We start from the raw sequence: 27,961 nt of genomic DNA on the forward strand, positions 1-27,961 counted from the left end.
ATATATATATATATATATATATATATATATATATATATATATATATATATATATATATATATATATATATATATATATGTTTTCTTAAGTTTTCAGGGTACTTACATGTATGGTGTTCGGCTTGGTTCGGTATTTTCCCACGTCATTGTAGTTCTTTTAAAGTTGTAGCAACGTTTCAGCAGAATCTCATCTGCCATCATCAGGCTTCTGTATTGTGTCCGTCTGTGAGTCAGACTTTTACAGTAGTTTCAGATTTGAATTTGGGGCAGCCTATTGCTGTGCCAGAATGGTTTTTTCTTCATCCTGATTGGTTGGGAGTCTTGGTCTGTGTTTATTGGTCTCGGAGTTTGCTGTGTTCTGCTTGATTGGTGTCTCTAATATCTTCTGTCTGTTTTTTGGCTCTTTTTGTATCTTGATTGGCTGGCAGCATTGTGTTGCTTTAATGGAGGCCTTTAGTGCAGCTTGGCCGGGTAAATGGACGGCTATCATTAGTTAGGAAGCTGGGTTTCATCTGGGTGCCTGGTTGGGGTGTGTTTGAGCTGGAGGTATCAGGGGGATCTGTTTGTGCCCAGGTGTTTGCCTGGCTTGTGGTGTGGAGATTTTTGTTTGTGAGTGCAGGCTTCCAAATGATTGACAGCCTGGTGGAATCATCTCTTCTGTTCATGCTTTCTGGTCTTTTTCAATCTCTATGGCTTCTCTGATGATTCTGTGATTAGGGTTTTCTATAGTGGCCAGGGTTTTGGTGCCATTGAAGTTGATGCTATGACCTGTGGCTTCCATGTGTATATATATGTGTGTGTGTGTGTGTGTGTGTGTGTGTGTGTGTGTGTGTATATATATATATATGGATCTTTGGTTATCCGGGTTTTCTCCCGCGTAAGATTGGCAACGTTTCGATGAAGTCTCATTCATCATCAGAGAAGCTCTGAGAAGCACAGAGCCGAAGACACAAGCCTGAAGATGATGAATGAGACTTCATCGAAATGTTGCCTAGATACTTCCAATCTTACGCGGGAGAAAACCCGAATAACCAAAGATCCACATACAAATACCCGCGAGAACCTCAGAAAACAAATACACACACACACACACACACACGTACACAAACACACATATATATATATTCACACAAGGCATACAGATGGTATTGTACAGATGGCATAAAATAAGATTGAAAATAAGATCGCACAAACTGGCAAGGATTAAACTGTTTTTACCGTATTTGCCGGCGTATAAGACGACCCGGCGTATAAGACGACCCCCCACCACCACCGGAAACGCCCTCCAGAAATCCCCCGGCTGCAGCGGCAGGGCAGAGTGCCAGGGGCCGTGGGAAGAGCAGTAAGGCTGCAGCCTCGGGCGGAGCGAGGCGGCGGGATGAAGCGGAAGCGACGCAGGGGATCCAGGAAGCCAGAGGCGCTTCGCTGCGCCAACAAGCCTCCGAAAGCCGGCAGTGGATATACCGGCGTATAAGACGACCCCCACTTGGAGGCATGTTTTTCGGGCAAAAAGTCGTCTTATACGCCGGCAAATACGGTAGTTGTTCTCTGATTTCTCTTTCTACTCTTCTTTCTTTGTTTCCTTTTTCTTTTTCACATTTATGTACGTGTTGTTTGTCTATTTTAATTGTAAAATTAATAAAGTTTATCTTTTTTAAAAAGAATGTGGCTTGTAGTTCTACAAACTACCACCAAGAGGAAAAGCCATTGATAACTAATTCCTGGTTTTGTAAAACATTTTTTTCATATTTACTCTCCTAAATGTCTTATAGATTAAAAAAAAAAAAGCAAGAGATAGACTGAAATAATAGAGAATAAGATGAATTGATTAAAATCTCAGACATCTTTTATTAGCATCTTTCCAGCATTTATTTACCTCTTCACTCAAACCTCAACATCTAAGATGAAAATGTATTTTTTTAAATTGAGTAGTGGCACAGAAAAGAAGTAATAAGATTTTATTGGCTCAGAAGTCCACAGTAGGGGGATAAGCAGGCCACATGACCAAACACGCATCACAATTTCATTACTGATGCAAGACTAAACAGTGTTTGTATTCAGACAATCACAAGATATTCTTAATAAGCTTATATATGGCTATCCAACTTGAAATTCATTCATCTAGAAATGAAGATAACCAAATTATAGTATATCCAACCACAATCATGTTCCAAACCATTTGAAAATGTACGTATCTAATGTCCTTGGCCCATCTGGGAGAAGAGTCAAGTTTTCAAGGTCTCAAAAATTTGGTGGGAACTATCCAAATCTTGGGAGTGTCACTCTGTATAGTAGATGCTTTGTCAGAAAAGGCATGCCTTTTATGTCCCACCAGCTGACACCGTTTCATCAAGCGGAACCTGAAGCACTCTCACTAAATCAGATCTTGTGTAATAAGCAGAAAAAAAATATGATTGGCTTCCCCAATAAGGAATGGGATTATGTGCTCTGAAGGGCTTTTTGGGTGCTAATCAGAGGTGATATTCAGCAGGTTCTGACCAGTTCTGGAGAACCGGTACCGGAAATTTTAAGTAGTTTGGAGAACCGGCAAATACCACCTCTGACTGGCCCTGCCCCCATCTATTCTCTTGCCTCCCAAGTCCCAACTGATCGGCTGGGTCTTCTTTTGTTTTCCTGCACAGGAGAAGGGAGTTGGGAAACAGGTTAGTGGGGTGAGGAGGGAATGGAATGGGATTTTGCAGTAACCTTCCTGTGGAGTGGGGTGGGAATGGAGATTTTATAGTATCCTTCCCCTGCCACACCTACCAAGCCACGCCCACCAAACCACACCCATAGAACTGGTATTTAAAAAATTTGAATCCCACCACTGGTGCTAACCAGTATCTTCAAGTGCACCTGGCAACCACTGCAATTCACAAAGGGGAGAGATTTCACAGTTGTGGCTGCCATAACTACCAGCAGCACTTTATTCTGGACTATTGGAGCTCTGGATGGTCTCAAAGGGCACTCCTATGTGTTGTGGCTTGGGGGTTTGAGCCTGCTTTGTTAGCGGACGAAGACTTGGACAATGAGGAAGAGAAGGATTTGGCTCTGAGGTTTGAGCCTGCTTTGTTAGAGGATTTGGAGTTGCTTTCCTCTCCAGGACTTTCCTCTTCGGCCAGACCTTCCTCCCTGATTGTGCCTCAGGTGTCGGCAGATAACCAGGAGGGCGTATCAGAGTCTCTGACTGAGGAATGCTGGCTTGATGCGAGGCAACGGCGCAGGCAAAAGTGCGAGTTGCAACGCAGAAAGAAAGGACGAATCAGAGACTGAGATGAGGGACGGACACTCCCCACAGGGATTAAAAGTGGGTGTGTTCACTCTGGGAACTTGTTCGGGACAACGTGTTAATTTAGTGAGAGAAGCTTCAGAATATCCTGTGTGTGGCGACAGCTTGTGATTTATATTCCTGCTTTATTGTAGGACTTGGCAGACAGCTTGTGTGAGACTGCCAAGAACTTTATCGGCTCAAGGAATTTAACCCTGCCATTACTGGACTTGTTTGCTTGTTTATATTCATTTGGAAATTTGGACTTCTCACCTCATTTGCACAGGTGAGACATAACACCTACGTATGGAATGGAATTATGAAAAGGCTTTCTTAGCCATTGCTGCCATATGCTCCCGTTCTCTTTCAACCAAACGTTCAAGAATACCCCTTCCCCATTGCACACCCATTCTTTCTGGGTACTGAGTACTGCTCCGGAAGGTCCCCAGATGTGGGGAGCCCTCAAAACCCATAGTCACTCAGTCTTGCTAGAGTTAACCCCAAGTCTATTCTTCCCCAGACTTCCATAGCCTCCAGACATTTGGGAAGAAACCTGATGGAAGAGTTCCCCAGTAAGTTTCCATGATTGGGGATGGACTTGGACAAAGATTCTCCCAGTGCTAGTCCAACAGATTGTCCTCGAGTGATGACCATAGAATTTCCATTGCTAAGCCAGGATTTGTTAAGCAAGTTATTATGCCCAATTTCACCACCTTTTTTTTTTTGCCAAGGTTAAGCAAATCACTGCAATTGTTAAGTGAATGACACAGTCATTAAATGAATATAGCTTTCTGTATTGACTTTGCTTGCTGGAGGCTGGCTGTGAAGATCTCAAATGATAAACATGGCAACTGTCATCGATATATTCTGGTTGCCAAGTGCCTGTATTTTAATCATATTGAACATTGTCGCGAATGCGACAGTCATTAAGTTCCAGGACCAGTTGTCTCTTTTTTCTGGGCCATTGTAATTTTGAACAGTCACCGAACAAATGATGGTAAGTTGGGGACTAACTATACACTATTTTTTTAAAAAATAAATTCTAACTTTTAAAAAGCCCCTCCATCTATGCTGGTTTTGCTGCTAGCTAAATTAATGTTAAAAGAGTAGGGCCATCCTAGTAGAAAAGGTGACAAAGGTAATGTCTAAACCAGCTAGCATAGGTAATCCTTGACTTAGGACTGCAGTTGAGCCTAAACTTTCTGTTGTTAACTGAGACATTTTGTTCTGACCAAGGCTTTCCTGAGACCATAATTAAGCACATGCTTAGTCAAAATAACTCTTGTTTTATTTCAACGCTGTGAATTATGTGCATTCCCAGCCATAATGAGTCCCAAACAGTCCCTCAAGATAAGCACCCACCTTTATCTCCTTTGAATTGCTGCCAGCAACTGAAGTGCCAAATTAACTGGGGAAAAAAACAACCAAAGTACAAAGTCCACACAGAGCTTCAAGGTTTAATCCGAACAGAGTGAACGACTTTGCTTCCTGCAAAGGTTTCTCTACCTTTGCACCTCCTTTATACCTTAGGGGCGGGACAATCACCTCCAAGCCTTCCTCCCAAGTCGCCCCTTTTTAATTTTTATTTATTTATTTGTCAAGCAAGTATTAGATAACAGGCATAAGTATAAGCATGGTTATGAATACATGAAATGGATACAAATAAGAAAAAAAAAGAAACAATAGGACAGGGATGCTAGGCACATTGGTGCACTTATGCACGACCCCTACAGACCTCTTAGGAAAGGTCAATAGTAGACAGTCTAAGGTTAAAATTTTGGGGGTTTGGGGAAGAAACCACAGAGTCAGGTAGAGTATTCCAGACATTGACCACTCTGTTGCTAAAGTTGTATTTCCTGCAATCAAGTTTGGTGCAGTTTACCTTGTGTGCTCTTGTATTGTGGTTGAAGCTGAAGTATTCATTGACAGGTAGGACATTGCAGTAGATAATTTTATGTACTATACTTAGATCAGACCGAAGGCGGCGTAGTTCTAGGTTGTCTAGGTCTAAAATTTCAAGTCTGGTGGCATAAGATATTCTGCTATGAGTAGAGGAATGGAGAACTCTTCTCGTGAAATATTTCTGGACTTTCTCGGCTGTATTAATATCTGATATGTAATGCGGATTCCAGACTGATGAGCTGTATTCAAGTATTGGTCTAGCAAATGTTTTGTATGCTCTAATTAGTAGTGTGATATTACCAGAGAAAAAGCTACGTAGGATTAGGTTAACAACTCTTAATGCCTTTTTGGCTATGTAGTTACAGTGGGCACTTAGATCATTTGAGATGAGTACTCCAAGGTCCTTGACATAGTTGGGGTCATCAACAAGGTCTTGATTATTCAGCTTGTATTTTATTTTCTGATTTTTTTTGCCAATATGTAAGACAGAACATTTGTTGGTTGAGATTTGAAGTTACCATTTATTTGACCATTCTGACACATAGTTGAGGCCATTTTGTTTTGTTTTTTTTAACAAATTTTATTCAGTTTTTCACATTAAAAACAAAAATATCTTTTTAGTGGACAACATATTTCCGGGTCATCACCTTTACATACAAATATGACAGCAATTATACATTCATATATGCATATTTAATTCTATTATTACCTTTTCCATTGCAAATTTTCAGTAAGGAGAGAAACAAACACATTAATTCTAGCCTCTTTCATTCATCTCAATCGAAACATCTTTTTTTTTTCATTTCAATTATTTCAAATATAATCCTTTAATATTTATTTTAAAAATAAAGATAAACAATATATGTTTGCCTAATAATAATAATAATAATAATAAAAATAATAAAGGTTACCAATGTCTCTCCTTGCTTTTAATAGTCTATATTAACTTATTAATTTAGTTGGTTCTTTAGTCTGTCATATTTCCTTTCCATTACACATTCTTTTTATAAATTCTAGATTAATACAAATTTTAACACTAAAGAAAAAAAAAAACAAGTATAGGTTTCCCCCCCCCCCCTTTACTGCTTTGAGTGTGACACCTCAATGATTAAAATATACCTTTATTCCCTCATCTTGATTCCCAATAAACCATTAATTTTAAGAAGTTACAATAATAACCATTACATCTTTTCATTTGGATTCTGCAGCATATTTTCCCCCCTTAAGTTTTAATAAGTTATCAGTATCTATATTACCTTATTTTCTAAATATTTTTAATTGCAGAAATATTCTTATTACCCCTTGTCACCCTGCAGAATCCCCTTTTTAATTCATCAACCATTATCTCTGAAAATACAATTTCTTTTCAACATTTTACTATTTCCGTATTTCTTTATTTCATGCACCTGTTTCTTACTGCTTCTCCTCCCCCTCTTTCCCCCATATCTTTTCTCATTCCAGTTTATATCCCTCTCTTTCTTAATATCTTCCTTTCCCCTTTTCTGCTGGGTCTTTCGGCCTTTCCCGACTTCACAGGTATTCCCCCTTTTGATTGCCTTCTTAAATCTCAATTTTTTTAACCTTCCTTCTTTCCCCACTTCTTTGTAGTGTTGTGTTAATTGTCTATGTAAAATGTCTTCTCCTTGAGTCGACTCCTCCTCCTCTGAAGCTCTTTCTTCTTGTTCTTCAATCGCCATTTCCATTGTTTCTAACACAAAGCAAAGTGATTCACCTCTTTCCTGTAGTAATTCTCTCATATTTTTAAGTTCCATTTTTAATTCCCGAAGAGATATCATCATTACACACTCTTGTATTTTATGATCGTTAAAGTCCACAAAAAAACCACTTTTACTTTCCTTCTTTCTTCTTTCAATTTTCTAAAGTTCTCAATTATTCCAGCCCAGGGTCTATACCAAAAACATCAATCAATCCCACAGTCTTTCCTTGCTTTTTTCTTTATTCTGGTTCTGCTTTCACTTTCTAAGATTCTTACTTTGTTTCTTTAGTGTTATATCCACACAAGTTCATTCAGAAACAGGATGCTTTCCCTTTTGTTTGAGCTCAAGTTTTTGTCAAAAGGTGACACTCTCCATTATACAAAGTCTTCACCTTTTCCCCCGATTTTTTTGTTTAGGGTTTTTCAAACCTCAATATTCCAGCACAGTCCAGTCTCCAATTTGTAAACTTTATTATTATTATTATTTGACAATCTTAAGTCCAGCTTTATTTTATGCCTGTTTATTGCCAAAATATTTTAGTCCAATTTAGTTAAATGTTTAGTTCCGGCTCCTTCCTTTCCCAGTTCGAAGCCCCGCTTAGCTGTCAAAAATATTTTCTTATTTTTTTTCCTGTCCCTTTGTAATTTCGCCACTCACTTTTCTTAAAAATTCCATGTTACCTTAATCCCGGGGTACTTTTGTTTAGTTGTATTGCCCAGTTGTCCCGGTTCAGATGTTATCCACCTCTTTCTTCCCTCCTGCACAAATCTTAATCCAGCTGAGTCCTCCTCTTTGGGGTGGCCATTTTAAACCACCGCTGCAGTCATCTTCGGGGGGGAAAAAGACCAAGCCCAGGGGGGGAGATGCGGCTCCCCTCAACCTGGCTTGCGACTTCCCCTTACTCCACCGCCTCTCCAAGGTAGCTTCAGCCCCTAATCGTAATGATCGGGGCTCTCCAACAAAACAGCACGGACCATAGCCGCAGAGAGTCACGATCTACGGTCCGTCAGTGAGGAGGCTCCGCCTTCTTCCAGTTGAGGTCATTTTGAAAGGTAGCAGTATTGTCAGTGGTGTTGAATAGCTTTACATCATCAGCAAAAAGAATGCAGTTGCTCTTAATATGATCACAGAGGTCATTTATGTAAAGTATAAAGAGAGTTGATCCTAGAACGCTGCCTTGGGGGACACCACTGTTGACAGGTACAGGATTTGATAGGGTGTTCTCTATTTTGACCATTTGTTGCCTGTTTGACAGGAATGCATCTATCCAGTTATGCAGGTGTCCAGAGATGCCATAAGATTTAAGTTTTAGGAGTAGTTTGTCATGTACCACTGAATCAAAGAAGTCTATCCTTTGTCTGCAAATGTATACCTTTGTCTGCAAATACTAAAAAGTCATTTTCTTTCAGCAACCAGAGTTTCTCCATCAAAAGATATTTTGTTGAATGAAGCCAAGAATGTTAGTGGAGGAACTGTTAATGATATGGTTCCTTCTGTTTAATTAAAGATGTAATTAAAGCAGCTCACACATACAAACAAGTGGGCTTGGGGAAATCTCCAGGTCTGCAGATGTACAAAATATCTTGACAATTTTTTTTAACAATTCTGAGGTGGGGTCATCCTGACAAAACAATTGTGGACTAAACCAGCTCAATGGAGTTGAGATCCAGGAAGGAAAAATATACTTGTGGAGGATGATGACACAGAGTAGCTAGGCAATTGCAGAAGAGGACTTCATACAAGATCCTTTTATTACAGGTATCCTGATTTGTTATAGAATATAGAATAACAGAGCTGGAAGGGACCTCGGAGGGTTTCTGGTCCAACCCCTGCTCAAGTAGAAGACCCTATATCCATGATGGCAAACCTGTGGCATGTGTGCCAGAGGTGGCATGCAGAGCCCACTCTCTGGGCATGCGACCCATCGCCCCAGCTCAGCTCTCCCGCGCACGCATGCCTCCCACCAGCCAGCTGGTCTTTGGGTCTATGTGTGGGGGGTGGGATGGACACATGGTGGTTGCGTGCACATGCGGAGGGGCAGGGCACGTGCAGGAGGGTCATATACACATGTGGGGGGCATGGGAGATGCGCATGCATGGGGCATGGGGGTTACATGCACATGTCTGGGGGTGAGGCACATATGTGGGACACGCTGTGTTGCATTTTGGGGATGCACGTGTGTGTGCTTTGGGCACTTTATACCGAAAATGTTAGCCATCACTGTCCTATATCATGTCGAATAAATGTTGTCTAGTCTTTTTTTTTTTTAAATTCTTAAGTGATGGAGTACCCACAACTTCTGAAGGCAAGTTATTCCATTGATTAATTGCTCTCACTGTTAGGAAATTTCTCCTTAGTTCTAGATTGCTTCTGTCCTTGGTTAGTTTCTAACCATTGTTACTTATCCTGCCTATTGATGCTTTGGAAAAAAAGTTTGACATCCCATCTTTGTAGGAGCCCCTCAAATATTGGAACAGTGCTATCCATGTCTCCCCGTCCTTGTTTTCATTATACTAGACATACCAAACTCCTGTAACCATTCTTTGTACATTTATTTTGTTTTGCACTTTGAGTGCTTTGTTCTTAAAGGCAGAAAATGATCTCCAGCCCTTTAAATAGAATCTGGAAACACAATGTTGGTTTAGCTCAGTGGTCGGGGAACAGGGGTAAATTACCCCAAATGGGGTAAAACTGAAAATCCTGGGGGTAATGAGGACGGTCGTGCTGGCGCGACCGTTCTCATTACCCCCAGGCATTTTATTTCTGACATTCTGTTCGCCTTCGGTGAATGCTGCTGGGATCGGGAATCAAGGACACAAATGAGAGAAGGGGAGGGAGGAAGCAACGGAAGCCTGTCCTGCTCTCTGGTTCAGCAGCTTCGGTTTCCTCCCGCCTCATTCCTCTCTCAGTCGCTCTCTCGCTCCTCCACCAGCCCAGGAAGAAACTGCTTCAAAGAAGCGGGGGGTGGCTTTTCCTGTCGGCGCAGCTCCTCCGAAGCGCCCGTTTTTACCCCCACCCCGCCGCCAATCAATCCAGGTTCAATCCAGTGCTCCGTTCTGCCTGCCTGCCTGCCTTCGTTTCTGGTAGTTTCGAGCAGCTTCGCTGAGAATAATAACTATTCGCCTCTTTTTCTCAGCCGAAGCTGCTCCGAAACTACCAGAAACCAAGGCAGGCAGGCAGGCAGGCAGAACGGAGCACTGGATTGAACTGCAGGCGCGGGCGGGCGGGGCGGGAGTGAATGGGCGCTTCAGAGGATCTGAAACCACCAGAAACAAAGGCAGGCAGGCAGAACGGAGGATTGAACCGTGGGCGGCGGGTGGGGGTGAACGGGCGCTTTGGGGAAGCTGCGCCGACAGGAAAAGCCACCCTGCCGGCTTCTTTGAAGCAGTTTCTTCCTGGGCTGGTGAGGAGTGAGAGAGGCGACTGAGAGGAGTGAGGGATGGGGCTGAGGGGAGGGAGACACCTGAGGGATGGGGCTGAGGGAGGAGGAGACATCTGAGGGATGGGGCTGAGGAGGAGGGAGACACCTGAGGGATGGGGCTGAGGGAGGGAGGGAGACACCTGAGGGATGAGGCTGAGGGAGGGAGGGAGACACCTGAGGGATGGGGCTGAGGGAGGGAGGGAGACACCTGAGGGATGGGGCTGAGGAGGGAGAGACACCTGAGGGATGAGGCTGAGGGAGGGAGGGAGACACCTGAGGGATGAGGCTGAGGGAGGGAGGGAGACACCTGAGGGATGGGGCTGATGAAGGCAGGGCCGAGAGGCGAGGCTTCTCAGCCGTCCTGCAGGGACTATCTGTCGCTCAGGGTTGCAATGAGGAGGCATTGGCGTTCCCTGAACTTGGTGGTTTGCTGGCAGACGTTTTATTACCCGACTAGGTAACAACATCAGATGTTACCTAGTCAGATAATGAAACGTCTGCAAGCAAACCACCAAACTCGGACTCTTTCTCCCCCCCCACGTCCTTGAAAAAGTGTTTCTGAGTGAAACTGGTCCCTGGCACAAAAAAGGTTGGGGACCACTGGTTTACATACACAAGGACCTGACGCAGTGCAGAGCTCAGAAAACAACGCGAGCCGAGGTGGCTTCAGCTCCTTGATTATGGGTTTACCCAAATTGACGACAAAGGAATAATGAAACCACAGTGTGTTGTTTGTTTGAAAGTACTGACTGCAGAATCTTTCAAAAAGAGTCAATTGAAGAAACACTTGGATAATTTGCACCCACATCTGGCTTCAAAACCACGGGAATATTTTGTCAGTTTGGAAATGTCTGTCAAAAGACAAAGATTGGACAGCAACTTTAGAGGTACATTCAATCAATGTTCAGCATCCAAGGCTAGCTTTGAAGTGGCCTGGTTGATTGCCCGAAACAAAAAACCTTATACTATTGGTGAGGATTTGGTTAAACCAGCAGCTTTGAAAATGGCAGAGATTATGTGTGGTCAGAATGAAGCCAAGAAACTAAATTCTGTGCCCTTGTCTGCAAGAGTTGTTAAAGAAAGAGTTTCTATTTTAGCAAAAAATGTGAGGCAACAAGTTATTTCCTCAATAAAAGAGAGTAAATACTTTGCTATTCAGCTAGATGAGACTACAGATGTTAGTAGTAATTCTCAGCTGATGGTATATGTCCGCTACAAAGGTTTACATTTAATTGAAGAGGAATTGTTGTTTTGTTCTCCTCTCGACTTGCGATCTCGTGGAATTGATATCTTCAATAAAGTTAATGAATACTTTAATGACGTCAATTTAAAGTGGGAAGACTGCCTTGCTGTGTCTGTTGATGGAGCTCCAGCTATGTTGGGTCATGTTAATGGTTTTGCGGCTTTTGTGAGAGAGAGAAATCCAAAAGTTGAAGTAAACCACTGTATTATCCATCGCCAGGCACTGCTTGTGAAACATTTGGAACCTACATTAGAGGCCGTCATGCATGATGTTATCAAGATTGTCAATGTTGTCAAAGGGCATGCACTAAACACGCGATTATTTCGTGAATTATGTAAAGCTGGTGATGCTGAATATACAGACCTACTTTATCATACAGAAGTGAGGTGGCTCTCATGTGGAAATGTTCTGAACCGAGTGTGGGCTCTCAAAACTGAACTTGAAAGTTTTATGGTTGAGCAAAAGCATGTTCTTGCAGAGTTTACAAACCCCTTGTGGGTTGCACATCTTGCATATTTAGCAGATATGTTTGAGCATGTTAATGTATTGAACAAAGAATTGCAAGGAAAAAACATAAATATAATTTCAGCCAGAGAAAAGATTTCTGCATTTGGATCAAAGCTTTTATATTGGAGACAAAAAGTTGAACAGAAAAAGATAGCTACCTTTTCAAAGTTAGCTTTGTTCTTGGAAGATTGTGAAAATATTACTTTTGAAGACATCAAGGATACAGTTATAAGGCATCTTACCAAACTCAAAGAGCGGTTCTCTGATTACTTTCCAGATCTTGATTCACATGCTGTCAGTTGGATTGTAGACCCCTTTAAATGTGAAATTTGTGTTGTACCAGAAGAGCCTCAAGGGTTGGCAGAGTCACTTCTTGAGCTTCGATGCAATAATGAAGCACAGATTACATTTGAAAACAAAGCAGATCTGTCAAATTTTTGGATGTCAACTCCTGCAAAGGCCTTCAAAATTGCACATGAGGAAGCATTCAAAAAGTTGCTGCCTTTTGCAACAACCTACCTTTGCGAACAAGGATTTTCCACTCTTACGAACATAAAAACAAAGAAAAGAAATCGATTGGACCCGGAAGACTGTATTCATATTGCTCTGACATCAAAATGTCCCAATATTGATGATCTCGTATCCAAGATGAAGCAACATCATTTCTCCAAAACCTGAAGTTTTCAAGTAAGTTGAAGCTTTCAAAGTAATTTTAAATACATCCAATAACATTTTGAATTCAAATAGTGTATGATTTCCTTCCTTTCAAATCAAGGGGGTAACGTCGGCGTTTATAAATTTTTTGGGGGGTAAAAGGTAAAAAAGTTCCCTGACCTCTGGTTTAGCTCATTAACTATATTAAACTGTAATTTGATTTCATCATGGTTTGCCTAACAGATTCATAGATGACATTCCTGCCATTATCAGGTAGGAATGTGACATCAACTCTGGGGTTTTTTAAATTAAATATGGCTACAAGAATTAATGTAATTATAATTTGAAAACAATCCCAAAAATATCTGTAAATCTTATAAGACTGAAGAAGCCAGGTTAATGTCCTTGGAGTACCAAATTAGGATCCATGAGAGCTAAGTTGGCATCCAGTGTCAGTTATAAAGTGAGATTTAGCATCTAGTAGAAGTCAGCTCTTCAGAATAGATCTATTCAAAAATAGAAAGATATGAAAGCTGATACTACCTTTATTATAAGATTATAGTAACATAATCTTTCAAGTCTGAATGTGCCCTCCCTTTTTCTTTGTGAAAACTAGAGAGTCTGAGTGCTTTATCAAATTACATTTCTATCCTGGACCCCGATTTCTTTTTATCAGACAGTTGCCTTGGTTGCAACTCTTCCAGTTATTCCTTTTGCCTATTATCAATACACCATTGTATACACCTCAATACACCTCAATACACCATTGTTAAACAAACCACAGTTGAATTTGTGACCCAGTTAGTCAGTAACTTATATCATGGTAAGACTGAGCAGACAGGCATATTGCTCTGAAGCAATGTGAAGCAGTAGGATATAAATCTGTAACTTCAAGTCATGTCTCTTGAGTATTGCTCCTTATTTAATGAGGGATTCCCACCCCTCCAACCAGTCCCATGATAGTCCCATGATAACCCTAACCCTAACCCTGAGAAGTGCCAGATTCAAAGATCCAAGAAGTCACAAGAGGTCACAGCAAGCCAATCACTATTCTCAGCCTGCCCTCACCTCTCATATGTCCACAATTCCAGGAATGGTATGTGCCCCATCACTGGAGTTTCTCAGCAGGCTAGCCTTTGGTTGTGATGGTCTGAAAATTCCTACTCTGCACTGGGTATTTGATTAGAAACTCACGAAAGCCTGATTCTCTAATTTGTAAGGCTTGTATTGCTCATGCGATAGTTTGAATCTAAACAGAGGAAATATTAATAATCAAGTTCTGATTATCTAATTATTTGGAAAACAGTAAGAAGGCAGTCTCCATTTGCCTCAGAACATGAAAAGAGGCTCTAACTAGTTGTTTAAGACCCATTGATAATTAACTGTGACACATTAATTCATTTACCGGTAATTCTTCTGTGGTTTATTTATTTTATTTATTTGATTTGCCAATTGTTTACAAGATAATAAGTATAAATGTATACATAGTTGTGAATACATGAAATGGGTACATATAAGAAAAATAAAAGAATAGGAGAAACAATAGGACAGGGACGGTAGGCACGTTGGTGCGCTTATGCACGCCCCCTACAGACCTCTTAGGAAAGGGGTGATTATTGTATTAAAGAAGTACCACACATACTGAATCATAAATTTAACAGCATTAGGCTGCTTTGCCACAGTACACTGAACCACGAATTAGCCAAATATATTTTAGCTTAGCATGTTGTGTGAACTCAGCCATCCTAGTTGGCTGGGACTTTCACTACGTTGTGCACATCGCCTGGATTCACACTGCTTACGAATGACCACACTGCCTTTTCGTTCAGGTTGCCCTGTGAACCCAATCAATATCGGCCGGACGAGGTTTCTATCTACTGCACTTGCTATTCAACAGAAATCTCATTTTAATTGAAATATCCCTCCCCCCAATACAAATAGGAAAACTGCAATTCAGTCATGCATGAAAAGGCAATTAAAATCAGAACGGCGAAAACAATCAATCACACGCTCCAAATCATATAATTGTGAGCCGAGACTAAGGAAGGGGAGGTTTGTTTTAATTGCCAGGCATTACTAGTCGCACTAACTATATCGATCCCGTCTTGCGTAGAATGATCTGATCCCATCCTGACCGCTGGAAATTCTGGTACGATCTACTCCTGTACAACTTTTTATTAAGAATTTTGATTACATTCTGTTGTTAGATTTTATTAATATTCCAATACGAGTTTCAACTAAGGAAACTGGCTTGCAAAAGAAGAAGAAGAAACAAATCTTCTAAATGTAGAGTTTGAGAAATCTGGAAATAGTATAAAAAGGGGAACCTGAACTGACCTTTTTATTAAAGCTTACTGCAATTCATCCAAATGTCTTACATCGTCCAGTAGTCCATGCTGTCTTACTCAGAAATAAATAATTCTATATTCATTGGAGAGGCTCGTTATACTGACCGCTTTGAACATACTCATGCAGTAATTATTTAGTAACCCTTATTTGATCCGTGAACTAACTGGACTAAGAATACTCAGCGCGGGTTCTTTCGAACGACCGGAGATAGCAAGCCGGCTGCCTGGAAGTAAGTCGCGGAACTGGGCGGAGTTTACTTCTGAGTAAGCGTGAAATACAGTATAAAATGGTAATGTTGATATGCTTTCTTGCAGGAATCCAAAATCTTCAGCGGCGGTGCTTGTGTTGAAACACTCGGAAGTCACTCAAGGGTACGGTAAGGCAAAACTGCATGAACGGAAAGTGGGTGACAATGTTTACACTTTGAAAGGATTTTATTTATTTACTTATTTTCTGGTAGGCTGATTAGTTTCCTCTTCTTGACCTTGCATTCTAGGTTGCGGCCGATTGATCTGCGCATCCCTTTCAATTAGGCAAACTATTTAGATGTTGTGTGCCTTAGATATAACGAACGGATGAGTTTATTATAAATATAAGCCAATAGTCCACTGAATTTACCCCTGCTTTGTTTGAGACTATGTGTGTCTCGGGAGGATAGCTATCATTGTCCTGATTTTTCTTATTTCAGTAGTTGCACCATTTTAAGTGTTGGATGTTTCACTTCTGTTAAACTGGGACTGACCCAAAGCTTTTGGCAGAAGCAGAAGCTCCATAAGACTGTGTTTGACCTCCCATTGACTCCCATTTCCCTAGAATCCACACCCCTATTGGATGCAAATAGCAAACTCTCATTCTTCTTTTTCCAGGTGGTGGATCCTACTCCAGAGATCTTGAGAAACAGAATCTACTTTGCTTTGCTTTAGGACTTGGATAGGAATGAAGGAGGAGGGGGAATTAGAAAATGCTTCTTCTTCTACTGCTAAGAGCTATTAAGCTAAGATATTTGGGCTGATGCTCTTGTGCTTAAGATTGTGTGTCTATTGTTTCCTCCCCCCTGTGGTTCTCTCATTATTGATACATTAGTACATTAGGCCAGCTTCAAGTAATGTTTGTTTGTGAAAACCAAGAAAAAGAATTTAGTATCTTTCTTTCTTTTTGCAACAGTCTTGACAAGAATCTTTCAAAACCACTAACTTTTGCAGGGTGTTGAAAAAAATGGCGGGTAAGTTGTACTTCCTTTTATCATCTTTCTATCAAAGGAGAGAGCAAGAATTAAGAGGTCCCCATAGATTCCCTCATTTTCCACAGTCAACTGGACTGTGACCAGAGATTATTAGAGAATACTATGGATATTCTCCTCAAATGGTCATTGTGTGGGTGTGATATTTATAAATTTCAGCCACCTAATATTTTTATTTCCTAAAATGCCATGAGGTCTAGAAGGAGTTCAAAAGTCTTTAGTAAAATAAAGATACAGTGAGCCATCTTTCTATTTTATTTTTTAAAGAAATGATAAGGGAAAAAGTTAGCTGGGTCAGGGAACATAGCAGAGAGGCTGGTATCAGTGGATAACAAACAGATTGCCTTGTTTTATATTAAATATATATATTAAAAGAATCCTGACTAAATACTACATGAAATGGCCTTGGGCCAGTCACCACTAACTTAATCTAACACCAAAAGGTTGTTGTAAGATAAAATTAGGATAGGAAGAGCTACCTCAAGCCTGTTTAGTGTAGTAGTTAAGGTATCAGCCTATAAATTGGGAGATTGTGAGTTCTAGGCCTGCATTAGACACAAAAGTATCTAAGTGGCTTTGTCCAGTCACTCAATTCTAGCCCTAGGAAGAAGGTAATGGTCTGACTGATAATTATTATTATTATTATTATTATTATTATTATTATTATTATTATTATTATTTTTAAAAAAAAAGCAGTTACAGCTTGTAATTAAGACAATGTTCAAATTGGAATGCTGTTCCTGATTGCAGAAAATCTTTTCACCTTGATTTTTATTTGCCTCCAGAATCCCTATTTTAAGTAAATAGTGCTTTTCTTCTCCTTTTTAAACATCAGGGAAAGAAGTATTGATTGTGTATGCAAGCCAAGAGCCCAAATCTCTAAATGGTTCGTTTAAAACCTTGACAGTGGAAGAACTGAAGAAGCAAGGCTGCACCGTCAGTGTTTCAGACTTATATGAAATGCAATTTGAGCCAAGAACGACAAGGAACGACATAGTTGGTAGGCACCACTGATGAGGTAGAAGTATACATTTGTGGTTTGTATTCCCACAAAAGAGTCCCAAGAATACATTTTACTGTAGTACAAGAGTACTATATGGAAAAAGATATATACTAAAAAAAAGACTGAATGGCAACTCTTCAAATGCAACTAGATTGTGTGTTATGTTGTGTCTATAGGTGATCTATACAATCCTGATCATTTTAATTATGGAACTGAGGCCTGGAAAGCTTATGAAAATGGAGATCTCACTGAAGATTTGATTGAGGAGCAAAAGAAAGTGAACAAAGCTGAGTTGGTGATTTTCCAGGTCATTATTTTTTCAAAAGCTTATTTATGTGAGACTTCTGGTGCTGGATCAAATTTGTTTAAGAGCTTAGATCCTATTGATGTAACCCTTTGGACTTTGGAATTTAGGGAAATTTTAGGTTTGATTTGCTCAAATCATCTAAGAACTTTCAAAATATTATCCCTTACATTGTGGGTCCAATAGTTGCAGTTGAGTGTAGTATGTTCCTCAAAATTCTGAATTACCTGCCCTCCAGATGTGTTGAAGTCCATCTTCCATGTTGGCTATCCAACTGGGGTCAAGTTGGTTGGGACAGAGAGCGTCTGAATCCATGTATCTAGGGCAGAGGTCTCCAAACTTGGCAACTTTAAGACACAGCTGGCTGAAGAATTCTGGGAGTTGAAGTCCACAAGTCTTAAAGTTGCCAAGTTTGGGGACTCCTGATCTAGGGAGTATTAGGTTGGGAGTGACAGTTCAATAGATTAATCTGTTTTTATTAAACTTTCCTAACTCAGTACCTTATACATAAATCTGGTTTTGTTTCAGAAGAAAGGCAAATACTTTAAAAATATTATTGAACAAGCTGAGGAAATTGATTGCTTCAGATGTTGCAGATGAGGGCAGCTATGGCCCTTTTATGATTGTGGACTTCAACTCCCAGTATTACTGAGTCAGCCATGCTGCCAGGGAATTCTGGGAGGAAGTCCACAAGTCATAAAGGCCACATAGTTCCTCATCTCTGATGTAGATAAAAACATTTGCTAAAGGGATATATCTGACCTTTGGTGTGTCTTGGCAACCACTATACTGAATTAAAAAGATCCATGTTAGAGACATAATGTTATAATGCCAGGCTTTGTTAATTTATACTTATTTGCAATACTTCCTGCTTGATTGTTGCCTTTCTGAAGAATTTGGTGACTATGGGCATTTTAAAGCCAAATATATTATTCCTTTCTTGTATTCCTATCTAGTTTCCTTTATATTGGTTCAGCATGCCAGCCATCCTGAAGGGCTGGATGGACAGAGTCTTAGTCCAAGGATTTGCTCATGATTTCCCAAAGTGTTTTGATTCTGGTTTACTCAAGGTAGGTGGCCTATAAATGTACATTAAAGTAAGATTTTACTGACATTAAGATCCTGTCTTTGTATCTATACTGAAGATAATAAACAAAGTATAATTAAGGAACCAAATAAAAATAGGAGATTTAATAGAAACTCTTTGACTAGGGAATGTATTTCACAAACAGAATAGTAACAAATATCAACCTGACTGCAAACTAAGAAAGGTCAGTCATTTCTAGGTAAAGTATTTAGGTTGGCAACTTTAAGATGTGTGGACTTCAACTCCCAGAATTAAATTTTCATGTAATCTATCTCTGAAGGTAGATTACACAAATATTTAATAGCAAAGGAATTTCATCAGTTTTACATAAAACATTTATGCTGTTAAATGTGACAAGTTTTCTTGAAAGTCTTATAAGCATTCTTGAAATTTAAGATTGATAAACTTCATTAAGACCTCTTTGTGGCACCACATTCCCTTTAAATCTATTTTAGCAAATCCTCAAGAATTGGATCATGATGATTATTCATATGTGGCATAACACTGCTATAACTGCATGATAGAAAGTGTGAACTTCCTGCAGGATCTTGGTAGTAGATATAGCCAGCCAGTTATAGCCTTTCTTTTCAAATGTGTTATTTTTATTAGCGGTGCTCAGTTTTCTAGAAATTGGCAAATTTGAAAAAAAAATTGAAAACCAAGCGATTTATAATGAATCGTCTATTTTGTTGCTGAAATTTCCTAAGAAAGACTGTTACATGAATCAGTGCAACATGAAAAATTGCTTTAAATCTTATTTACCATCTATGCCACTAGAAACTCTGGAAAAAAGCTTTCACTGAATCTGTGGCACATTAAAGATCTCGAAAATTACACCATGAAAAATTGGCTTCAAAATAAAGAACTTGAAAAAAACCCTACAATGAAGAAATGTATTTCAGATGCACTCAACCTATAATTGGCATATTAACCTGAGTTCACCTATGGAAACTTATAGCCTGTTAATGAAGTTTGGCCCAATTGGCAGTCAATTGGATAACCTTGTTGATGGTTATTTGTGGACATTTCATAAGTACTAATTATATCGCTCTGTCAATTCAGTATTTTAAACTGGTCTTTAAAACCTTATTTCATATTTTTAAAGCATAATGCAGTTTTCTGAAATGCTTTTATTTTAATTTATTCTAAAGGATTTTGATCTAATTTTTAAAAAATCACATTGCAATTTTAACTTGGTTGTGGTTTATCCCGCATCCTGTATGTTCCATTGTGAGGGATATGTTTTGTTGTATTGACTCTTGATTTAGAATATGTACATTAAAACACGTGTTCCATTCCAGAATAAATTAGCCTTACTTTCATTTACCACTGGAGGAGATGAAGAAATGTATTCAAAGAAAGGACCCAGTGGTAATATTCGTTACCTTCTCTGGCCCATGCAGGTATGTGGAGACCAAATGCTGGCTTAGGGTTGGCTTCTGGAGAATTAGATAGGGACTAAACTCCTCTTTCAGTTCTTCAACAGATCTCAGTCAGCCAGTTGTAGCAAGCACACTGTGCAACTATCTGATACAAGCATGCAGCTACCCTCAGCACTAGGCACTGTCTGTTTTCCCCCAACCAATCAGTCTTCTCTTGTTCTTGCTTTGTGGTCTTCTTCAATGTGATGCTTTTTGGATCTGTTGGGATTGCAGCTTCTATATCTTCCAGCCAGCAAACTGTGAATAAGAATCCTAGAAATATGGATTCGGCCTTCATGAATGAGTAGTTGTGGTACGAGCAGAGGTTGTAGTCCCACTTTCCCTCTATATGACTAGGGCTTCAAAACATAATTGAAGGAATCTCTTGACATTGGCTTTTCTTTATTCTACCCACAACATGAAGAATAACATGATCTGTAAATGGCCAATGTCCTTTTATGTTTCTAAATATTTTGGCCTTCCAAAATAAGGCAGACTTGAGAACATAAAAACATTTTTGTGTTAGTATTAGTGTTTTAGAGATGTATATCCTATGCATAAGGGAACTGAGACAGGAAGTCCTCCAGAGCAAATTCTTTTCTTTTTTGTTTCCTCAAATTCTTGCTTACGTGGAATATGAAGGCTGGCCAGTCTACAGCAGAGGTGGTATTTAGCAGATTCTGACTAATTCTGGAGAACCGGTAGTGGAAATTTTGAGTAGTTTGCAGAACTGGCCAATACCACCTCTGACTGGTCCCGCCCCCATCTATTCTCTGCCTCCCGAGTCCCAGCTGATCGGCTGGATCTTCTTTTGTTGCCCTGCACAGGAGAATGGAGCTGGAAAGCAGGTTAGTGGGGTGGGGAGAGAATGGGGATTTTGCAGTAACCTTCCCCCATGAGTGGGGTGGGTATGGAGATTTTGCAGTAACCTTCCCCTGGAGTGGGGTGGGAATGAAGATTTTATAGTATCCTTCCCCTGCCACGCCCACCAAGCCATGCCATGCCCACCAAGCCACACCACAGTAAAACATTTGAATCCCACCCCTGGTCTATAGCCATTAATTTAGGGAAACAGGAAGTGGCTAAATAAAGTTCAGCTTCTTGGCCCTTTAATAGGGATGGACAAAACATCCTAAGTTCATAGAACTGTCCCAATTCTGCTCCAATAATTCTAAAAGTGTTTCGAACTCAAAAAGGTGTCCAGGTTAGTGCTCAGAACACTTCTGCAGTGATGGGAATACAACTGGAACACTAAGAACCGAACATGAGATTTATAGTTGAATTGGGTCACTTTGAACTCAAGAGGTTTTCAGTTCAATTCAATCTGCATTCGTTGCTGAATTACAACTGATTTTAATCTCAGCCAGCACAGCCAATTGCCTGGACTAATGGATGTTATAGAACAATGATACTTAAATAGCCCTCCTCTTCTATAGCTAACGTATTGGTGAAAGTTTAAAATTTGATTGCTTGTTTGTTTTTAATGACCAATTTAGGGTGTTCTAAGTCACTCACAATTGGTTGATTGGAATGGTTTATAGAATGGCAGGCGGATAAATGGGTGGATAGATGTTTTAGTCAGGCCTGATAAAGTTGTGAACTATAATTGTACTAAGCCTGTATGCTTCATGTGGTTGAGAAGTGCCATAAACAGGCTATGTCTATGTTATCCATGAGAGCTGCATAGAAATTTATTGGAATAGCCATAAAAGGTAATTGTTTGCACATATATCATACCAGGAAGTAGGGCCCACTTGGCCTATTGTGTGCAGTGAAGTTCCAAATACTGATAATTATCTTTAAAGCCCTATCTTTCTTATCTGAGATTGGAATTCTTAACGGACTTCTTGCCCCACACAAATCTACAAAGGCTTTGGAGTTCTGGGCTTATTTATGTATGGATGTGTTTTTTATTTATCCCTGGCTCCTCCTTGCCAACTTTGCCTGAAAGCTACTGTGAATTCAACTTTACAATATTGCTGGTTGTTGTTGTTTTTAACTGCATCAACCATGGTCTAATCACAAACAGTAAGGCTTTTAATGGGTCTCTTTCTTTTTAATTCCATAGAAATTTATTGGAATAGCCATAATAGGCTATGTATGTGTTTTTTATTTATCCCTGGCTCCTCCTTGCCAACTTTGCCCGAAAGCTACTGTGAATTCAACTTTACAATATTGCTGGTTGTTGTTGTTTTTAACTGCATCAACCATGGTCTAATCACAAACAGTAAGGCTTTGAATGGGTCTCTTTCTTTTTAATTCCAGCATGGAATCTTGCACTTCTGTGGCTTCAGTGTCCTTTCCCCTCAGATCTGCTTTGCCTCTGAGTATATGACAGAAGAGAAAAGAAAACAAACGTTGACTGCATGGGTCAAACGGCTGCAGACCATTTGGGAAGAGAAACCTATTCAGTGTGTGCCAGAATGGTACTTTGGGGACATTTGAAAACAGAGCAGGGATTTCCCTGAATGTATTACAATGAATCAATTCCCTGAATCAATTACAATGAATGTAAAAAGATGAAAATATTTTCTGAAACTCTGTCCCACAAATACTTGTTTCTCTATTTTCCCTATCCATCTTGGGGTGTATAGAGGCAATTAATAAAATTGAATTGGAGACTAGTATCTTGTATCTTCAGTATCGTCTTATTTTCCACCCATTTCCTTGGCATCAAGACTAATGCAGGAAATCAAAAGACCTTCTAGACTTTTTGCAATGAAAACAGGAAAAATGATTTATGGTTTTGATGACCGGACAGGACAGATTGTAGAAAGAAGAACTTCATGTTGTAACCATAGAATAAGAAATAAATGTATACTTTTGTATACTATAAATAATATATATTTATACGCTATAAATAAGATTGGAGGCTCCTTCATTATATCATCTTTCCTATTTTTTCTTGTAGTTTTCTTTTCTTGTACTTTTAGCTTTGTTTTTTCCTTTTACTTACTTTATATTAATTTTCATTGTTTTTAATCTACCTTTTAAAAAACCTGTATATTAAGAAAAAGAATGATGCAGAAATGTTGTGATAGTGAAAGACAACAGTGCATTTTTAGATTTTTAATGATAAATGTTTCTATTGAATCGTTTTATTCATCCTCATAGCATATCATACCCCTTCCAGATCTAAGAATTTCCTGATATGTTGCATTTCAACTTTGATTAAGCGCAATAAGATTAATTATGCTGGATGGAATAATGGGATTAATAGGTCAATGCAGTGGTAAAAATAGGGAAAAACTAAGGTAAACAGATTTTATTGAATCCAAGTCCCTGCTCACTTGCATAGCAGAAGGTGATCTGGATAAGATTTCCAATGATTTGCAAACTTATAGAATATAGAATTTTGAAGGTAGTTTAGGCATCATTTGACCAAAGCTTGCTGGGAATGGTCCCATCCAGTGGATATCCAGCTCCAGTTTGAAAATCTCCACTCAAAAGGGAGCCCACTAGAATTCTGTCTTAACTTTAGGACATATGAATTTTGCAGATAATTTTATAAAATGGGTAAAATCAATTTATACTTCACAGAAAGCACAAATAATTGTTAATGGGTATCTAATAAAACCATGTGAGATACAAAAGGAACAAGATAAGGCTGCCCCTTGTTTCCTCTCTTGTTTATTTTGGTTCTTGAAATACTGAATAGAGACGTAGCCAGATCTCTGAGGTTAAAGAAAATTTATTAGGAGTGAACATGCTGGTGCTACCTGGGTGTAGCTGACTGGAGACACATCATTCATTTCACCCTTGACCCTGGTCTTCCCCCACTCCCTGGGTGTATCATAATTCATAATATCCAATGGGACACATTTTGACAACTGATGCAGCATTTAAACAATGGCAAAAGGATGTATCTAAATTTGTGTGGCAGGGAAAGGCCATGAGTTAAATATAAGGTGCTACAATTTGATTTGAGAATGGCTTGGGATGCAAGTAAAACTTTTATTTTATAAAACATAACACCAGAAGAAGAGGCAAAAGAAAACTCAAAATATTTTGGATGAGATCAAAAGAAAAGATTAAAGAAATTTACAGAGAAGATAAATCCCTCTTAACAAATTAAGCTTTTACAGCAACAGCTATCTATGTTATTAAGGGAAGTGGATATTTAAAATGAACCATGCAAAGGAAAAAAAAACCCTCAACCTTTGACTTTGTGGGTGGGGGAACAGGAAATGGCTGGCATATAAGCTAGAAAAGAAAGAGGAAAAGATGTTGAAACTTCAACATTGAAATACTGCATTAATGATTAATGTGGCTATGCATTTCATCAGTATTCCAATTTTTTAACAAAATCTACAAAGATTATAGAGGGAGAAAGAAAATTATGAACGGCGTAATAATAATAGGGGAAGTTTTGAAAATTAGGAATGAATTTATAACAATAAGGGAAATTTTGGAAGGTATAAAAAAGCTCAAGGAAGGATGCCAGGATCTGATCGCTTATCAGGTTTGTACTATAAAAGTTTTGAGGATAAACTTTCAGAATCTCTATGAAACACAATGTTCTCCCTTACAACTCTAATGATTCCAGCTGAAATAATGAAAATATTTTTGCAAGAATTCATTCACGAGGATCAGTGTGGGTTCTTACATAAAAGACAATTAAAGGACAATGTTAGAAAGAAAAAAATGTGTGGACCGTTTTGGAATAACAATAAAAAACAAGTTGCATAGAGTTTTTCAGATGAAGAGAAAGCCTTTGACAATTAAAACAGGATCTCCCCATTGCTGTTAACATGTTTCTTCAGAATTTCAAGCCATGATACAGTGCCAAAGTTTCACCTGAATTTATTGCAACCATTCTGAGGTCCAGGGAAATGATTGACTTCTGTTAGCTTTTTGTCCCCTAGTCATTTGGAACTTCCAATGTGGCATGATTGCTGTCCCCTAAGATGTCCGATATTTTCAGACCATGCATGAATTCCTCTCCATTGGTTAGGATTTGGTGGGTTTCTTCTTCTGCATTCTGAAAAAAATAAAATTGTCAGCAAGAATGATCATATACCTATTGAATTACCAGTGTATAAAGTATAAATGAGTAAGAAGATACCAGGATATTTATGCATTGATTTAGAAAGGGATTGTCCCCTTCCTGTCTAGAGAAGACCCTTGTATACAACATACACAGTCACTTTTTCTTCATTTTTCCTGTTAATTTTAATGGAGGTCCATTTTTAGGGACATGAATTTCTTTATGGCTTCTTTATATAAAACAGCTGCCCTGCCTTCTCTATTTGTGTTTTTTTGTTTTGAACAAATCAAAAGTCTTAAGTTTAATATTCTAATCATAAATCTCACCCCACCAGATATCTAATTATCCTTTAGTGCTTTCCTCTAATAGGATTTTCAGTTCCTTCTTTGCCTTACTCATACCCGGTACAACGTTGCATGAACACAGGTAGTCCTTGTCATACAACAGTTCATTTAGTGGTTGTTCAAAGTTACGTCACTGAAAAAAATGACTTACAACCATTTTTCACACCACTGCAGTATCCCGATGGCCACGTAAACAAAATTCAGATGCTTGGCAACTGACTCATATTTATGACAGTTGCAGTGTTCCGGGGTCGTGTGATCACCTTTTGCAACCTTCTGACAAATGGGGAAATCAATTTCACTTAACAACCATGTTACTAATTTACCAACTGCTGTTGATTCACTTAACAACGGTGGCAAGAAAAGTCATAAAATGGGGCAAAACTCCCTTAACAAATGTTTCATTTAGCCACAGAAATTTTGGGCTCAGTTGTGGTCTTAAGTTGAGGACTACCTATACTAGAGGCTCTACCAATGACTTGGTTTTCTGTTCCTTGGGATGGAGAGCTTTCCTGCCTCTTCCTGATTCAATTATGCAGATATGATCATTGTTCCTACTGTCCAGGCTTCCTCTAGCTGAGCGTATGTTTCTCTCTTTTCCCCACTTTTCTCCTTGTGGACAATTCTGAAAAATGCTCAGGTTCAAGTACCAGACTAGAAGTTATGTGAACAGAGATTTTCACATTTTTGGCCTTCATCTGTTTAGTTCCAGATAGCAAATGTCAAGACAATGTGGTATTTGAATGAACCACACGATGTCACCCTTGCACTTCAAATTACCAAGTGAATCACCATTGCGTGATTTGCATAGTCAGCCAGTTATTTAGAATAGATCTGGCATTTTTATCCTTCCGAAAGACCTGAGAAAGGATTGATTGATTAATTCATCCTCATTGGTTCTAGGATAGGAAAAAGCAGCTGGAAGGAAACCCACACAGTCTCAGACAAAGTATAGTTGCAAGTCAGTGTTGCTGATTTGTTGTTCTTTATTACAGGAAGTCTTTACTTAGTGACAATATCTGGTACAGAAAATTCTATCACTAAGCAATGTGGTCATAAAGAACATCATGGGATCACACCACTTTGTGACAACAGTTCTGGCACTTCCAGTTATCACCATTAAGGGAGTCCCACAATGTCATGAAGTGTGACATGGTGTGGTTGCCATTTGTAACCTCCTGCCAGCTTCCTTATTGACTTTGCTTATTGGAAGCCAGAAGTGAAAATTGTAAATGGTGATGATGTGACCGCAGGATTCTGTGACAATCATGTGTGACCTTGTCGACAAAAATCCAAATCACATTCACTTGACCGCGGTGACACTGTGATGGCCACAACTACAAGGTCCATTTATGAGGTCCCATCATAAATACAACTCATTCAGTGGCATCATAACTTAAAATGGTTGCTAAATGAATGATTGTTAAACTAGGACTATTAATATTTAAATACTTAACCTATATAAGTAGATAATCACTATGCTGCTAATTGTTGCAGAAAAATATTTGTCAATCCCTTTTCAAATTGCATTATTTTTTTTCTCTAAGGGTATAAAAGGTGCAGCCCCTGTTCAGAACATGGCCAGATTTCAGCCCCTTTCAACCTTTTAATCAAAATACCAACCCAATAATTCCAGCCCTCTGTTTCCCCACTCATCCCTCCCCTGTATTAGCAGGGCAAGTGGATCTGTTTCCCCACTCATCCCTCCCCTGTATTAGCAGGGCAAGTGGATCGAGCTCTTCTATAAGCAGAAAACTTAATTGTCTCCCAAGTGGAAATAGGAAAGAAACGAGAGCTTTGGCTTTGTTCTGTTAAGAATAAAAACTAGTTAACTACATTGTCAGAAAACTAATGTCCTGGTATTTGTATAAAAGTATCATGGCGTTCATAACTGGCAAATTAATGGGGATATATTGAGAGGTGTGTATTTATAAATACTCAATGGTTTGCTATTGCAGGACTGTCTTGTCCTCAAATACTTTCTATGTCTGGAAAATGGTACACCACGGCGTAGCTCAACTATCCTGAATTTTTTCCACTCAAAAGACGCCTACTTCCTCTCTTGCAAGGTCTTCCTAGCCTAGGTCAACTCCCAACTCTTCTACGCTGTCCTTTTAGAAATCCTAACATCCAGGAAGCCATCTCATCTATCCCTGCAGTCCCAACATACACTAAAAATGTCTGTTTAGAGATGCACTTGGATGTTAGAACTTGGTATCATATTTTAAACATCAGTGTACACTTTATCAGTGTACATGCCCTTGTAGAGATGCCTCAGTAGAGTCTTTGAGCCATATGTATCTTATCATTAAGGATTTTTTTTTATAGGGAATTGCTATTTATCATTCTTGATCCAACTGCCATTTGGATAAAGCTTTCCAGGTTGCCCAGTCCCCTGTACTATTCTATGTTGTAGAAAGTCAGCACCCCACCAACCCTCCTAGAAAATGAAATATTTTAGGAAATTTTTAAAAAGTCAGGACAGAATATTTCCCTTAAAGGAGAAATGGGAAA

The 27,961-nt window shown here is 39.2% G+C and overlaps 2 protein-coding genes across 7 annotated transcripts; both read left to right on the top strand.

Annotated features, from left to right (window-relative positions):
* The first annotated feature begins 11,020 nt into the window (after positions 1 to 11,020).
* LOC148131410 (protein FAM200C-like) lies at positions 11,021 to 12,736 on the top strand. Its single transcript, XM_087960065.1, has one exon. The coding sequence runs from the start codon at positions 11,021 to 11,023 to the stop codon at positions 12,734 to 12,736; it is 1,716 nt and encodes a 571-aa protein (XP_087816191.1).
* A 1,793-nt stretch (positions 12,737 to 14,529) lies between these two features.
* NQO2 (N-ribosyldihydronicotinamide:quinone dehydrogenase 2) lies at positions 14,530 to 22,743 on the top strand. 6 transcript variants are annotated; one of them, XM_026676624.2, is made up of 8 exons: positions 14,530 to 14,861; positions 15,376 to 15,437; positions 16,226 to 16,283; positions 17,137 to 17,301; positions 17,481 to 17,611; positions 18,565 to 18,678; positions 19,997 to 20,098; positions 22,382 to 22,743. In XM_026676624.2, the coding sequence occupies exons 3-8, from the start codon at positions 16,277 to 16,279 to the stop codon at positions 22,559 to 22,561; spliced, it is 699 nt and encodes a 232-aa protein (XP_026532409.1). In that variant the 5' UTR covers positions 14,530 to 14,861; positions 15,376 to 15,437; positions 16,226 to 16,276; the 3' UTR covers positions 22,562 to 22,743. The 6 variants fall into 6 exon arrangements, with proteins under 6 accessions (XP_026532409.1, XP_087817350.1, XP_087817348.1 ...); XM_087961224.1 differs by having other exon boundaries at positions 14,804 to 14,861; positions 15,376 to 15,517; XM_087961222.1 differs by having other exon boundaries at positions 14,804 to 14,861; positions 15,376 to 15,432.
* Positions 22,744 to 27,961: the final 5,218 nt, after the last annotated feature.

The sequence above is a fragment of the Notechis scutatus genome, chromosome 3, assembly GCF_049901735.1.
Source record: "Notechis scutatus isolate UNSWTSFEM ecotype Mainland chromosome 3, rNotScu1.2, whole genome shotgun sequence".
NCBI classification, from domain to species: domain Eukaryota; kingdom Metazoa; phylum Chordata; class Lepidosauria; order Squamata; family Elapidae; genus Notechis; species Notechis scutatus.